Raw genomic sequence first — 16,701 nt, forward strand, 5'->3', positions numbered from 1 at the left:
GCGGAAAGGAGGGGGGGACGACAGCCCGGAGAGCGGCAAACCGCCCCGCCCGAGTCCTAAAGGGCTCCCGGTGGTTCGGCCTCTTCCCAGATCTCTTAGGCGGTGGGAGGAGGGGCAGGTTTGAGGGGAAGCGGGGGCGTCCCGCGTGCAAGTACGGCCGCAATAAGCCAGTGCCCCCCCCCCCACCGCTCCGGGGCAAGTGGTCTCTCCCGCCGGGCCTCACCGGCAGCGGCGCCGCTAGCGGCGGCCCCGCGCGTGCGCCCTCTCAGTGCGAAATGGCGGCCGTGACCATCGCGGCTTCGCGCAGCCTGGCCAGGCGCTGCCTGCGGCCCGCGGGGCGGGCGGTGAGTGACGGCCCGGGAAAGGGAAACAGGGAGGGAGAGGGAAAGGGGAGGAGGAGGAGGAGGAGGGGAGAGGGAAAGGGGAGGAGGAGGAGGGGAGAGGGAAAGGGGAGGAGGAGGAGGGGAGAGGGAAAGGGGAGGAGGAGGAGGGGAGAGGGAAAGGGGAGGAGGAGGAGGAGGAGGAGGGGAGAGGGAAAGGGGAGGAGGAGGAGGGGAGAGGGAAAGGGGAGGAGAAGGAGGAGGGGAGAGGGAAAGGGGAGGAGGAGGAGGGGAGAGGGAAGGAGGAGGGGGGAAGAGGGAGTAGAGGGAAGCGGGGAGAGGGAGGGGAAGACGAAAGAGGAGAGGGATAAAGAGGGAAGGGGGAGAGGGATAAAGGGAAGGGGGAAGGGGAGAGGGTAGGAGAAGGAAGAGGGGGAGAGGGATGAAGAGGGGAGGGGAGAGGGAAAAGGGAGGGGAGAGGGATGAAGAGGGGAGGGGAGAGGGAAAAGGGAGGGGAGAGGGATGAAGAGGGGAGGGGAGAGGGTAGGAGGAGGAAGAGGGGGAGACGGAAAAAGAGGGGAAGGGGAGACGGAAAAAGAGGGGAAGGGGAGAGGGTAGGAGAAGGAATGGGGAGGGGGAAAAAGAGGGGAAGGGGAGAGGGAAAAAGAGGGGAAGGGGAGAGGGTAGGAGAAGGAAAAGGGAAGGGGAGAGGGAAAAAGAGGGAAGGGGAGAGGGAGGGAAGGAGAGGGGAAAGGAAAAGGGGGAGGGAGGTTGGCACGGAGAGGAACGTAAGTGGAGGGGCGAGAGGGAGGGGAGAAGGATAAAGGAGGGGAGAGAGGGATCAGTAGGGGGGAACCCCGCGAGCCTCCCCTTTGCGACCTCGGCGGAGCCGCAGCTGCCTCGGGCCGGGGGCCCCTCCGGTTCCCGGTGCGGAGGGCGGGTGTCCTTGCTGCTGGGGCAGGTTCCTGGGAGGCGGCTGGCCGTAGGCGTACGTCGGCAGCTCCTGGTTTGAGGAGGAGAATGGCGTAGCCTTAGGCTGTGAGCGGGCTCGCCCAGGGACATACGGAGGCAGCGGGTTCAGGGTGTCCTGGGGAGAGGCTCGGGGAGAGTCTGGCAGCTGCAGCACCAGGGTAGGTAACTTATCATTGGATTCTTCTGGACTTTCATGGGAAGCTAGCATAGATCCTTTTGATAGGGAAAGCCTCGCATAGAGGCTGGCAGCTGCAGCACCAGGGTAGGATGCTTATCACTGGCTTCTTCTGGACCATCATGAGAAAATAACATAGATCTGTCTGCTGGGGAAAGGCTTGGAAAAAGTCTGGCAGCTGTAGCAGCTGGTAGGATGCTTATCACTGACTTCTTCTGGACCTTCGTGGGAAGCTAACATAGATATGTCTGCTAGGGAAACGCTCAGGAAGAGTCTGGCAGCTGCTGCACCTTTGTAGGAAGGTTGCCGCTGGCTCCTTCTGGAGCTGCGTGGGAAGCTATGTAGATCTGTCTGCGTGTTGTGTAAATCTGCCCACTGTTGCTTCCAGGATGTCCTTAGTGAAGGGTTGTTTTCCTGTGTGCTGAAGTGGAGGGTTTCCATTTCTTTCTACTCGTCTTCCTGAGTGTGTCCGTAGTGAGCTTAGGATTACGAAGAGATACGCACAGGAGAAGGACCTGTAAATGCAGCTGTAGCTACCCATGTCTTATAAAGTAAGTGCAGAAAAGCCAACCTATGAAGGAGAAAGGCTTAAAGAGCATCATTACGTTTAGGTGGCAGTGAGGTAGCCCTGACTGGACCTTTGAATTTCAAACAGGCCATGATTTCCCTCATAGTTTAACAGTCCAGGATTAGTGTGATCGTTCTTTCCTTCAAATTTAGTGCAGTGTCTCTTTATGCTTTGTGGACTTGTATTCAGACTCATTCTGAAGAAAACTTGGTGGTAGCAGAAATTCTGATGTATAGCTTTAACAAGAAAGCGTATGTGGATGGGAACAGCAGTTCTGAAAACTCTGTTTTTATGGAAGCTTAGATGTGAAAAGAAAAGTAGTCTGTTGAACAGTTGTGTGATTTTGGTTTCTGCAATATATTTCCAGAGTCCTCTGATGGAAAATGTGTGATGACCGTTTATAGTGACTCCAGAAAATATCAGTTTTTTTATAAGAAAATTAGTTGCAAGGCATTGTTGCAGAATTCTGATTGGAGATGGCAGCAGGCTGTTTATTCTCAGGGGAGAGGGGGAAAAAAAAGGGTCAGTTTCTTTTGGGGCTTTAGGGCATAACCACACTTTATAGCTCTTGGGTTTTGTTTTTTTATTTTTATGTTGGCTTTTTTCCCCCCGGCTCGTTTGCACATTCTGTAAGCAATACTAAGTGTGTACAAACCTGTTTGTTGTGTGCTGTCTTTATGTACAGTCAAGTTTTTCTTTGAATTGCTTTATGCAATATGCAAAATGTATTATTCACTTACACAAAGGAACGTATTGCAGTAAAAAGAGCTGTAGTATTGCTGGAAACAAGAATTTTGGAGATGAGCAGTAGTAGTATATGCTAGAGAATGCCTGGCTGCCGCATTTAAAGTGTGTTGTAGCCTGCCACACCAACTACAGTTCTGCCAGCCTAACTTTAGTTGCACTCAGGCCTGTGAAAGCACTTTTGCTGCAGAGATGGTACCCCATTTTAGCTTGGTCTGCAGTTGTTGGGAGAGCTGTTTTGGTGATAAATCACATCTGATAATTTTGCTTCACCTGGCTGCCAGTAAACTGCTTGATCTGATTCTATTGTGAATTATTAATGAAGATGATTAATACAGGAATTAAGATGGGTATGGAATTGCCCCAAAACATGATAACACTGCAGGGTGGAAAGGGGAGAAAAAGTGCCTAGAAGTGTTAAGACTGATCTTATTTAAAGATGGCTGTAAAAAGATGGAAGTGTGTTAGAAAATACAATGACACATTAGATTCACTGTTACACAATAAGTTAATTTGAAAAAACTAATATAAGATATGAAATCAGATCAGGGAAAGTGTGCTGTAGTTCACTTCAGGGGTGGAGGAAGAATGGACCTTTGGAAGTGATAAGAGAGGGAAGACCTATTTGTTAGTATATTATAGGGTGACTGTGACTGAACCACGAATAAAGCAGTTGCTGGATAAGGCAAGTGTTGCTCCAGTGCATTTTAGGCTATATTTCAAATACAGTATTGCTGATATCACTGTACAGGTGATTAGAGTGGGTTTGTGTTGATGTTCTGATCAATCATACATGCTCAGTTAGCTGTATTTTTCTGAATGGTGTGAAGAAGGAATACAGTGTTCCAAGAAATTGAAGATTTGTCCTGTGGAGATTTAAAATTCTCAGTTTTAACTTGTCAAAGCAAAGACTGGGTACTGGATAGGTTTGGGTGGTGGGTGTTTTTGGTTTATTATGGAATGTGCCAGAGGAGAGGGAGTAACATTACAGGAGTGGAAAACTGTGCATTTGTGCTTCATTTAGATATTACTAAATTTTTCCAAATTGTCCACTAATTAATAGAGAATGAGAACAAGAAAAATATCTCTGGCTTTTGAAGCAGTGATGAGCTGGAACACCTTTCCCTTTCACCTGCATTTTTTTCATCGTTACTCTTGTCCACACAAAATGATTCAAATTCTGAGGATTGCTTGATATGAGAGGTATTTTCCAATAATTCCTGTGGTCCTTCATCTGTCTTCATCTTTGTTTACGTTTGAAAAAATGCAATAATACTACAGCATTAATTGCTAATGTTCTTCTGTCAGTGAAGCCTCAGATGGACCTGAAAGACTAGTTATTGAAGTGAATAACAGCCTGTGACACCCTGTTACTTGCAGGCTGTTCTCTCATCGGGTCAAAACTTTTTGTTTCTGGGTATGAGTCCAGGAGAACCAGAATTTCATTATGTGTAGTTCCAAAATACATTGATAGTATTGAATGTGTGGTGTCAGTGATAAGTAAAAGTTTGCTAGAAATGTAGGGTAGCTGAGAATGCTGGAAGTCTTCCTTGTGGAAACGTTTCTTTCTGTAATATTTGCCTTTGTTTTGTAGTGGCCAGCGGCGTTCCAGACTTTTGCACGGAACTTACACTTCACAGTCTATGGGAAGAAAAATGCTTCTACAAAGGTTTCTGATTCGGTATGTTTATACTTCTTTATATCTTAAGTAACAGGTTAGATAATACATGTAATACTTGAAAGACATGAAACAACCAGATGCTTAGCTTTTATTGGAGTGTTGTGTTCCAAGTATGTAGTGAGAGACTGAGTTGCTGAGTTGTTTTTTTAAAGATAGTTTCCACCCAAGAGAGTATATGATAGCTGTAGCGTTTGATACAAGAGTCTGTTAAGGACGTAGAACTCATACTGTTCATGTCTCTGTGAAATTTAGGTTTGGCATAGCTTGAAATATCTGTGATCATAACAGAATTATTTATTTTTCCAGATTTCTACACAGTATCCAGTAGTGGACCATGAATTTGATGCAGTCGTCGTGGGTGCTGGAGGAGCAGGTCTGCGGGCTGCATTTGGTTTGTCAGAGGCTGGCTTTAATACAGCATGCGTTACAAAGCTGTTTCCCACCAGATCTCATACTGTTGCTGCACAGGTGAGAAGTGAGGTAGAACAAATATTTTTAAAAATACACACTGCCAGAAGGCTGCTTTGGATATGCAGATGAACATCACATGTCCAGGCCACACTTCCTTTTATAACTATTACTTGTTTAGTTGAAACCATTTTGCAGGGCAATATACGTTTAGGTTCTATTCAGTGCTTTTTCACTACATTCAATGAAGCCTTGCAAATCACTGATGTGCAAAACAGAGCAATGCAACAGCCGTTGTGAAACTCACTAATTGCACAGGTTTTTCACAGCCACATTACTTCTGACCTAGTTGTATTTCTTGTACATGGAGGCATAAATGGTTTGTGATTTTTAACAGAAAGGAGGAAGATCTACTAAAACTGTACCAGTAATATAATTCAAACAAAATGGATGTTTGTTTTCAGGGAGGGATCAATGCTGCTCTGGGAAACATGGAGGATGATAACTGGAGGTGGCATTTCTATGACACAGTGAAAGGATCTGATTGGCTGGGTGACCAGGATGCCATACACTACATGACTGAGCAAGCCCCTGCTGCGGTGATAGAGGTGAGATTCACTGGAATTTGTGTCGGCTATATAAGTATTTACAACACAGATTAGCTTCCAAAGAGATCTACTTACTAGAATGTAGCAAAATAATTTGTTGGATTGTTACGTGCAAGTGATTCTAATGCTTGCGTTTGGGTTCAACAGCTGGAAAACTACGGGATGCCATTCAGCAGAACTGAAGAAGGAAAAATCTATCAGCGTGCTTTTGGTGGACAGAGTCTTCAGTTTGGAAAAGGAGGACAGGCTCACAGATGCTGTTGTGTTGCAGACAGGACAGGACACTCACTGTTACATACTCTGTATGGCAGGGTAAGCAGCTGTGAAGTAAACTTAGTTTGGGGTTTTTGTATTTGTAGTTAATTGTTACCCCAACCCCACTCCAAGGAATTTGAAGAAAAAACAAACAAAATGTATAGCTGTTCACATATCAATGAGGAATTTTGGGGGAATGACTGGTAACAATTCTGGATTTCCTTCGCCAGTGTGGAAGGGTGTAGCCTAGGTGATGCTTTTTGGATTTTTGTCAGGACTATGCAGAAATAGGATCAGTGGAAAGACCATAATTATAATGGCTCTTGTGAAGGCAATGAGTGATGGTGTACACTGTTAGCTTTATGGCGTGGAGTAGTTCCTCACTGTTAATACTGCTGTGTCTGTTAACTAGACCCCAAAAGAATTTATGTAAACTTTCCAAAAAAACTTTTTTCAAAAAATCTGACATGGTAGCATTGAGGAACTCTGAAAAGAAGTACAAGGCAGCGGTCTGTTTCACTTATCTTCAAGCAGGCAGCAACCAAATATGTAAATGCATAAAGGCATCCTGTGCATTTCTGAGCTTACTCTATGGCATGTAAGTGACTAGTGTTCCAGCATCTGTTTCTATCAATTCTACAGACCATAACTGAAGGAAGATCTGGTTATTTTAAAATGGTAGTAAGCTACCTGAAGCCTGAAATTAAATACCTAATAGGCAATGTGGCTTTTTTATTTACTTAGTAGCAAGCTAATTGCTCTCCTTCAGGCTCAGGCTAAATATGCTGCTGCAGTACAGATGCTCAGTGCTGCCAAATATTGGCTTGATCCTCGAGGGCATGAAAGAATGTTTGACTTGGTGCCTACTGCTTCTGCTATTATACTAGGCTTCTGGAGGTGTATTCCGCTTCTGTGTGAGAGGTTAAGTAAAGCGTGCTTGTACATGTATCGAGCACCGCAGCTGACTAAGTGTTGCCAAAGGCAGAGAGAAATAACAAGGCCTGTTGACTAGCTATGACTTCTCAGAATTAAGTGGTTCAGTAACTACTTGTTTTTCTTTAAGCTTGAATAGATATTTTAGCAAATTTTTATAAAAATCTGTGAAGAAATGGGCTTTCCTGGGAGTTAGTGGGTTTTATCCTGATACAGCCCATATGCATTGACGATTTTGAAGAGAGGTTACTTTGGTGTCTGGATTTTTCCCAAAGTTCCTTTTTTCATTTTCCTCCAGTCTCTAAGATATGATACAAGCTACTTTGTTGAATATTTTGCCTTGGACCTCCTTATGGAAAATGGAGAATGTCGTGGTGTTATTGCCCTTTGCATAGAAGATGGCACTATACATCGTTTCAGAGCAAAGAACACTGTCATTGCCACCGGGTAATGTAATGTTTATGATGGATAGAAGCTCAAAAGTGCTACTAGTTGAAGTCGATTTGCACATGTATTTGAATCCACAGTGTAGAGATGACACATTGGCTTGAAAAACATAGCTTACATGTTCATCTTTTCCCCTCCTTCAAAAAAAAATTCAATGTAACCAAATTCAGTCAGTCCCACTGAAAGAAGGCACGTATTAACTTTGCAACAAAATTAATTATTAAGTAATTAAGTTTTAATGAAGTATAAATTTGAATTCCAGAACAGTGACATAAAGATGAAATGTGTAAGATCACCATGTATGATCCAAACGGTCAGACTTATAAAATGTGTTGTTTAAAGTAGACATTGTTTCAGTGCTGCCAACATATATATATCTTTAGGGTTTCAAGTTTCCTGTAGGAAACAACTATTTTCAAAGTTTAGGAGGATCTCTTACATTAGGATACAAAAATTGTAAGTCTAATTGTTGTAGGATTAAATTATTGTGAGTGTAGCTTGACATTAGTTGGTTGCAAAAGTTTATGTACATTATTAGAATGCTATATGCTTTGGACAGCAATAAGCACCAGATATTTCTTTTCTGGTTCAGTATGACAGATGTGTCTGGTGATTGTCATTGTTTTTTATTTGGGCTGCTAATTCCGGTAACTTTTGTGTCCTGCAGTGGGTACGGCCGCACTTACTTCAGTTGTACATCTGCTCATACTAGTACAGGTGATGGCACTGCCATGGTCACACGAGCTGGTCTTCCTTGCCAGGACTTAGAATTTGTACAGTTTCACCCTACAGGTATGGAATAATACTTAAACATCATTTTTAATGACTTGAACAGTTCTAGTATTTTGTATACTATGAGTGTTCCAAATCAAATTGCTTACCTTACAGGAAGTTTTGGAAAGAAACAGCAGCACTTGTTTCTGTGCAGTCTCAGAGGACTGTTACTAGTGGTGTGATCAGGGTGGATTAAAATCTACCCCTGTCACTTGTCTGGTTATTTTAAGACGACCTTGTTTATCCAGTCCTGGTTGTCCTATTTATGAAGCTGTTGAGAGACTATCTCATTTGATGGTTATTTTCTTTCTTGACAGGTATCTATGGGGCTGGCTGCCTTATAACAGAAGGATGTCGTGGAGAGGGAGGTATTCTAATTAACAGTCAAGGTGAAAGATTTATGGAGAGATATGCACCGGTGGCTAAGGATCTGGCTTCCAGGGATGTGGTGTCTCGTTCTATGACCATAGAAATCCGTGAAGGAAGGTTAGTTAAACATTCTAGCAAAGCTGCAGAATCAATACTTAATCATTCTAGACTTTGTGTTGTACAGTAGTGCATTTGATAAACACCTGATAATTCATGAGATTGAGCTTTAGTAACTGTTAGCCGAATATTACATGTAGGGCAGAAACTTTGCTTGTTAATTCCTAATGATACTAAAAGATGTTAGGATTCTTCTGTTCAAATTCAGTTCGTATAGAAACAGTTCTTCAAATAAGTTTAATGTATATGCTTTTATTACAAACAATGGAAATTAATCAAGAGAACAGAACACCAAAGAATGATTGTAATTTTTTACTGATTTCTGCAGTGATACAGTGGCTTAACGGCTTGAATACTATGATTTATTGTGAAAAGAAAGCTGGGAGGTAAAAGATACACTTAAATTCTGCCAGGTTCAACAGGTCTTAAATATGCTAGATACTTTTTTTTTTTTTTCAAATGTTATCTGACAAAAACAAGTTAAAATTTTTCACAAATGAAACAAATTGGATTAGAACTGTTACCGGTGTTTGCAGAATTCCTATTATGTGTTCCGATGTTGACTTTTTTTTTTCTTTTAGGGGCTGTGGTCCTGAAAAAGATCATGTGTACTTGCAGTTGCACCACTTACCACCACAACAGCTAGCAACTCGTCTCCCAGGAATTTCAGAAACAGCTATGATATTTGCTGGAGTTGATGTCACTAAAGAGCCTATTCCTGTTCTGCCTACTGTGCATTATAATATGGGAGGCATTCCTACTAACTACAAAGGACAGGTAAGTACTACACATCACTTTTAGTATTTTTTTAAATTGTAGTAATAGGAAATTCATCTCCAAATACAAAAGCATTAACAATGTGTGGATGATTAATAATATTAATAACAATAATACTATAATTATAGTGTTAGAGTACTTAGATAATCGGGCTTGTTTTTCTGAAGATCTTGAGAATCACATTCCATTTCATCTGGAGATGGGAGTTCCAAGAAACATCTAAAATGAAGTCACTATCGTGTCTGACAACAATTCTCTGTCTATGAAGCTGAGGATAATATAGTTGAACAAAGATCAAACCAGGACTCTTACATTTTATAACTTAATATATATTAATTCTTTGTGCCTCATGTAATCTCTATACTAAAGCATATTCCTCTAGCTCATACTAGTTAGAAGACAATGTGATAGTGTCAGCTAAATTTTTCTGTTTCAGTGCATTGTACTTAATTTTTTTTAACTTAAACTTTTGCCTTAGAACTATGTGCAGGTTGGACTTCTATCCTGTGCTTTTCTGACTTACTGCAGAATTGTGATGAAACGGAACCATGAGCATAAGTAAAGAAGTCTTAGGTTTAGTGTCATCTGTTTTTACAGACTATTACAACTTATCCTTTAGAACAGAGGTATTAATAGTTTTAGAGTTGGAGAAAATTTTAGATTACTTTGTTTCAGCCTTACACACACATGGCCTCTGCATGCAAGGAGGTTTGACTGTTATAAACTGCTGAAGTATTAATGGACTGTCTGAAACAATAGGTGATTACACATGTGAACGGTGAGGACAAAGTGGTACCTGGTTTGTATGCTTGTGGGGAAGCAGCTTCTGCATCTGTCCATGGCGCAAATCGACTTGGAGCGAACTCTCTCCTGGATTTGGTGGTCTTTGGTCGTGCTTGTGCCCTTACTATTGCTGAGACGTGCAAGCCTGGTAAGTCTCAATTTGCCTTTACAGTTTCACTCCTGCCCAGCAGAAGTTGTTACCTAATTCAAGTTCAGAAAGCCAGACATAGACTCCTTTTTGTTAGAAAAGGCAGAAATCTGTTTATGCTTTTTATAGGAATGTTCTTTGCAGTGCGAGTACTTGTCATTAACATTTGCTTTGTGAGTTGGTAGTCTTAAAACTAGAATTGGGTCAGTGCTTCTGGCAGAAAAACGGTTGAGATTTTTCACAAACTAGTAGAACAGAATATTGAATATGAAGACCGACTTTTCTACATCCTGTGCTACGTCTTCTACAGCAAAAGGAAGTCTGTTTTACACTAGGTGCTTCCAAACAGTGGAATTTGCTGCCACCTTGTTGATATATAAGGTGGGCTGCACATGCAAGTGGTAAGAGAGAGATAATAAAAATTGTAACACCTTATCCCCTGTATATGGATAATCAGTGCTGAATGTTTTTCAGTAGTCTGGTTCAACCACAGTTACTTACCTGAAGAAAAACCCCACTTAAAAAAAAAACAGAATCGAAAAAACCTCCACAAAATACTCTTAAGAGGTGTTTATGTTGTCAGAGCAGCTGGAGGCCAGAAGCAGTCATCTGTTTCCTCACTGCTTAATGTCCAAATTAACAAGACTCTCTTTTCAGTCTGACTCTGCACGAAGTGCACAGAATGATGGTCCATGATGGAATCAGCTTAGATCTAGCAGTGCCTGTTGGCTCTGGCTTTGTGCAAACATTTGTTTGGATGGATCTTTCTGTGGCTTCTTTAATTTTGAAGTTGCATGAAAGTTTTTATTAGTCTTAATGCAAAGTTACATGAGAGATGAAGCATGCCAGTAAGATACTGTTTGGTTTGTTACCCAGTAACAGATGGGCTCTGATATTGAAGGTAGGATGCAGAGCTTGCATGTAACTGCCAAGCTTATTAACTAATCCCTGGTTCTTTTAACAGGCCCAAGAGAAGGGTGGGAGGTGTGGGGGGTGAGGAGACAAAAGTATAGGAGAAGGTGGTAAGGAACCACAAGCTTATTCTGTAGTTTAAACTAATTTGCTTCAAGTATTGGTTTTAAGTAATTAATAGCAGAATTTAGCCAAACTGATAAATTCCTTGCTAACTGTTATAGGAAAGAATGTGATTCACACATTCCACAGAGAACTCTGTTTTTAAGTGTGTGGATACTGCTGGTATGAGTTCAGGAAAGTTAAAATTAACCTGCTCCTCAGAGGAAGGAAGGAGATTGTGTTTTAGTCAAATTGACTTTTAGTAGTTGCTAGCCTAGTAGTTGCTGCCAGAAACCAAAACCAAACCTGACTGACTAAACTTACTGAAACTTCCTCCTTAGGAGAGCCAGTTCCCTCCATTAAACCAAATGCTGGTGAAGAGTCAGTTGCTAATCTTGACAAACTAAGATTTGCTAATGGAACCATAAGAACTTCGGAATTGCGACTTAGCATGCAGAAGGTAAACCTGGTGAAGCTCTGAAGTATAAGGTGGGAGAAGCTGCAAGCAAAGGAGGTGGTTTGGTCACTTTGTGAAGTACAGTTCAGGATTTGCTTTGCAGAAGTAAAAAGCAGCATGGGAGGATTGATTGTGTGCAGTAAAGGCTGTATCAATTTTGTTAGTTTGTTCTTCCCTTCCTGGTTATTCCTCTTGAGCAGTTTATCCACAGTGTAATAGTGGGGTTACCTCTGTTTGGAGTGAACAGAAGAATGTGTTGGGTTTTTTTCTCTTCAGGCTGCAGGCATGTCTGAAGTCAAAACAGCACTCTGTCGGTACTAATTATGTGGGATATTATGGATACGCGGCAGATGAAAACTGATTTTGTTTTACTGCCTTGCAGGCAATGCAAAACCATGCTGCTGTGTTTCGTACTGGCTCTGTACTCCAAGAAGGCTGTGAAAAACTTAGCCAAATTTATAGTGATCTGGCTCATCTAAAGACCTTTGACAGAGGTAATCTTATAGCAAAGAATATACCTTTGCAAAAGTACTCTCTGGGAAAAGCGTTTCTTTTCGTTTTCTAAACCTTATGTGTTTCTTGAAACCGTAGCTGAAGAGTTCTGACCATTTTGAATTGTTCAAATTATTTTATAGAGTCCTAATTGCTAAACATCGTAATCTGTAAAGCACTTGATCTTTCTGGTCCTTTTTCTGGTTGCTTCTTTCAAAGAGTATGCAGAGACTGAAATCTGTTTACCTCTATAAGGTACTTACTACTGTTTTCTCAGAATGCAATGCGAAATTGTTCAAATACTAAGACAGACTTTGTAAGTATCTTCTGAAAAGGCCAGGGAGCTGCAGAATGGTGGAAGGACTTCTCTTTTCATTCTTCAGCTGAGCAGATAGCTCTGCATGCAGATACTGCCATGTCTTGCAGCATATCGTAGGAGAACTTGGCTAATTAAGTACAACTGATGATGTACGTTTTGTCCACTCCCACTATGTATTTCTCTTCAACTACTGATACGTATCCTAAACCGAAAGTAGAACTGGCTTTCTTGGACAGCTCTCTCTGAGCTTCCATAAAAATGTTACAATAGTTTAGAATGTAGGCATCAAAATGAAAGATATATTCATGTAAGTGAACTTGGATCCACCTTGGAGATACTTAAATGAAGAACTGCCTTGTAGAACTTGCAAGGCTTTTTTTTTTTTTTCTCCTTTCTCTGTGGGTCAGAAGGAAAAGCCTTGTTGCCTGGATCTGCTAGGGGTCTACTTAAGGAACTCCCATCTAGACAGATCCTGTGATCTGAAATGAGGCATGGGGACCGAGCTGTAGGTATGATATAAAGCAGGCAAGAATCTAATAGTGTAATTTTGTCACAGGCATATATGGGCAACAGGGATGGCTGGTAGAACTACTGAATTTTTCTAAGACTTGTTAAAATTGTTAGGGTGTAGGAAATCATTACTGAGCCTTGCAGGCAGTAGTAAGTAATTCAGTTTTGCAGAGTACTGTGACTGCAGTGGGTAGAACATTGACTAGTTTATTTCTGAGAATCAGCAATAGGACAGAAGTAAATTGAGGAATAACTTGTTTGTAGAACATCTTCCATAATATTTTAATATTTTACTAGGTATTGTGTGGAACACTGACTTGGTGGAGACCCTTGAACTGCAGAACCTGATGCTTTGTGCTCTGCAAACCATTTATGGTGCTGAGGCTCGCAAGGAGTCCAGGGGTGCTCATGCTAGAGAGGACTATAAGGTATAAATATTTTGTGTGATTGAATTTTCTTGTTTATGTGTGCTCAGGTGGATTATTTAGAAGTTTTTTAGTTTCTTCCAAGTACAGTCTTCAGAGTCTTAAGTTAAGATTAGTGTAGTATTTGTTTAGGGTCTCATCTGCTTTGTTTTACCCATTCTTATTTATGTATAAAATGACCAATACATGCAACACTGAGTAATGATCTTGAGAGTAGTTCTTTGTGTGCAGACAAATGATTAGAGAGATATAAAGCAGGACTATAGTAATAATAAGGTCACAAATGCATAAACAGGACTTCAAGCAGAATAGTTATTCTATTTTAGTTGTTCTGTTAGTTGTTCTAACATTACCTTTAATACTGAAGCTTAACAAGGGCTTTAAAATTTGACATGAGCAGTGTCAAGATAAAGCTTGCTGGCTATTAGGAGAAACATTGTATTACAGTTGTAATTGGAATGCAGCTAATCACATGGTCATAAAGTAATTTGCAGATGCATTTTCTGGTCTGTTCTAACCTAATTTTATCCTTAGTTACGGATAGATGAGTTTGACTATTCTAAGCCACTCCAAGGCCAACAACGGAAGCCCTTTGAAGAGCACTGGAGAAAGCACACCCTTTCATATGTGGATGTCCCATCTGGGAAGGTATGTTGAGCCTGATGCATGAGGCTCACTCTCGCTGTCAGCAGACTGTTGCTCGTTAGACAGCTGTTGATACTGTGATAATACTGCAGTTGATTGTCACTGTCTGAAGTACCTGATACAGTTTAGTGTTCTTAGGGCAAAAAAGTCAACATTTGTTCTGTTGTTGAACAGAAGGCATAACTGAGAGAAATTACTGTTGATCTTTGGGAAGTAACTTTGCAGTCTGAGCTGGAATTGTTTTTCCCTTTTTATCAGGCTAGTTCAAGAGCTTTTTTCTTCTTGTCTGACGGTGGTAAAACCTCCTGTTGGTATTTAGCATAAAGTTTTTATGGCGTTTCAAAGATAAAATTGAAATCTGACCCTACAATAATTTTGAGTCTTGTTTTTTGTATCCCATTCTCTGAATCCTCTTCACTTCCTCTCCCCAAGTTCCAGCTTCCTTGAAGTCTAATTCAAGGACAAGTGAGAATACTTCAGTTTCTGAATAGCTGCTGAAGACAGAAAGTAAAGAGTGTCTGTCTCTTAACTGATCAGGAATGAGGAACGAGTAATCTTAGGCAAAATTTTACATATGTCCCAAAGGCCTTTTTAAAGTAGTAGTCGCCTTATACCATTTCTGGTCAGGCTTTGCTTTAAAGGAATTCAGTCAGTGGTAACTTGTAGGTTAACAACTGTTCATTTCCATGGGAAGGAAAAGAATAATGGAGGAATTGGGTTAACATCTTTGAAGTTACTCAGTTATCCATGTTATTCAGATAGGCCGTCTTATATAGATACAAGAGGTTCGTTTGTCTTAAAATTCTTTTGTTCTCTTTTACTTTAGGTTACCTTGAAATACAGACCTGTGATTGACAGAACTTTGAATGAAGAAGACTGTGCCAGCGTCCCACCTGCTATCCGCTCATACTAGTAACTTGCATTCAACTTGCAGCCCTCTCCCAGTGGAGGGGTTAGTGTACATAAGCATAGCGCAAGCAAATCAAAATGATATGGTCACTATCAGTTAATGGAAATGCTGACTAAAATTTTCGCCAGCTTCTATTCTCCTGCAGCTTACTGTACAGCTATGAAAATGGAATGCAGGACAGTTCTTTCATCCGTCTGTCAAAAGTGACAAGGAAAACACAAAATGTGTCTAAATAAAATTATTATAAGCCTTGTATTTGTGTGAATATACTGTTATGTATGTAATAAGTGCTTTTACTTTGAGTGTATAGTTATTTCTATATTTTAAGAAACATAAATGCATTGTGATACCTTCAGACAAGACTGAGATGCTGAATTTTACAGTATGGAGACAAAAGCATTGTAATTGCTGATTGTAAGTAACAGGAGAGAAAATTATAAACTAGTAATTACAACTTTGTTTTTTTTCTAAAGCTAAAATGGTAAAGATTGTCATGCTGTTGCTTTATTGAAGGAAACAAGACTCTTCTACTTCAGTTGAACAGAATAAAATCTTAACAGCTAGTCCGTGCTCTCTGTGGAACTTCTGAAGATCAACATTGTTGTGCTTGTGTAATTCTTATGCTGTTTTTGCCCAGAGGAACCAAAGGGCACTTTTGCAGAAGACTGAACTAAATCTTAAAGCTTACCGGCTTTGACCTTAACCTGCTGTAGTGCTACAATGTAACTTGTGAGGCAACACTAGAGCAGCATTTCTGTGAATAAGGTTCAGTTCTTGAAGGACAGGAGTGTGGCAATTGAATGGAGCATTTCTTGATTTTGGACACTTTTTGTTTTCTCAGCTGCTGAATGTTGATTGTTGGAAAAAAGAATGCTGGAAAAAATGAAATGTGGGGTTGTTGCTGGTTGGAATAATCTAATACACCATGCTTCACTCTTGTAGTGTTTCTGTACTTTACACCGGCGTGTTGAGACTGAGCTTAGAGAAATGTAGCACATGGAATCATAGAATGGTTTGAGTTGGAAGAAACATTAAACATCACCCAGTTCCAAACCCCCTGCCATAGGCAGGGACACGTCCCAGTAGATCAGGCTCCCCAAGACCCCATCCAACCTGGCCTTGAACACCTCCAGGGATGGGGAAGCCACAGCTTCCCTAGGCAACCTGTGCCAGGCCTCACCATTCTCACAATGAAGAAGTTCCTCCTTAGGTCAGGTCTAAATCTGCCCCTCTCCAGTTTATACGCGCTTCCCCTCGTCCTCTCACTATGGCTAGAAGTGCTACATGAGCGAGGGTAGAAAGGGAAAAGGGAAGAAAGATATCTTGACTTGGCTTTTTTTTAATAGGAAGATTTGAGAAGGGCAGCGAAGCTGGTGAAGGGGCTGGAGAACAACCCTCCTGCGAGGTGGCTGAGGGAACGGGGCTGGGTTAGTCTGGGGAAAAGGAGGATGAGGGGAGACCTTATTGCTGTCTGCAATGGCCTGAGAGGAGGGTGCCGCGAGGTGGGTGCCAGCCTCTTCTCCCAAGTGCCAGGCTTGAGGGAGCAGCGTCAGGAATGGTTGGCTCAATGATCCCCACACTCTTCCCAACCCAGGGTTTCTACAATTTCTTCTCTGGAGCGAGTCCAGAGAAGAGCAACAAAGCTGGTGAGGGGGCTGGAGAACAGGCCTTATGAGGAGCGGCTGAGAGAGCTGGGGTTGTTTAGCCTGGAGAAGAGGAGGCTGAGGGGAGACCTCTTGCTCTCTACAACTACCTGAAAGGAGGTTGTGGAGAGGAGGGTGCTGGCCTCTTCTCCCAAGTGACAGGGGGGACAGGACGAGAGGGAATGGCCTCAAGCTCCACCAGGGGAG

The 16,701-nt window shown here is 41.8% G+C and overlaps 1 protein-coding gene across 1 annotated transcript; it reads left to right on the forward strand.

Annotated features, from left to right (window-relative positions):
- Positions 1-214: 214 nt before the first annotated feature.
- SDHA (succinate dehydrogenase complex flavoprotein subunit A) lies at positions 215-15,790 on the forward strand. Its single transcript, XM_069853362.1, has 15 exons — positions 215-344; positions 4,374-4,460; positions 4,767-4,928; positions 5,333-5,476; positions 5,624-5,788; positions 6,963-7,111; positions 7,779-7,903; positions 8,203-8,371; positions 8,953-9,148; positions 9,908-10,079; positions 11,435-11,553; positions 11,933-12,044; positions 13,169-13,299; positions 13,831-13,944; positions 14,768-15,790. Exons 1-15 carry the CDS (start codon positions 276-278, stop codon positions 14,852-14,854), a joined length of 2,001 nt encoding a protein of 666 aa, XP_069709463.1. The 5' UTR covers positions 215-275; the 3' UTR covers positions 14,855-15,790.
- Positions 15,791-16,701: the final 911 nt, after the last annotated feature.

The sequence above is a fragment of the Phaenicophaeus curvirostris genome, chromosome 3, assembly GCF_032191515.1.
Source record: "Phaenicophaeus curvirostris isolate KB17595 chromosome 3, BPBGC_Pcur_1.0, whole genome shotgun sequence".
Lineage (NCBI taxonomy): Eukaryota > Metazoa > Chordata > Aves > Cuculiformes > Cuculidae > Phaenicophaeus > Phaenicophaeus curvirostris.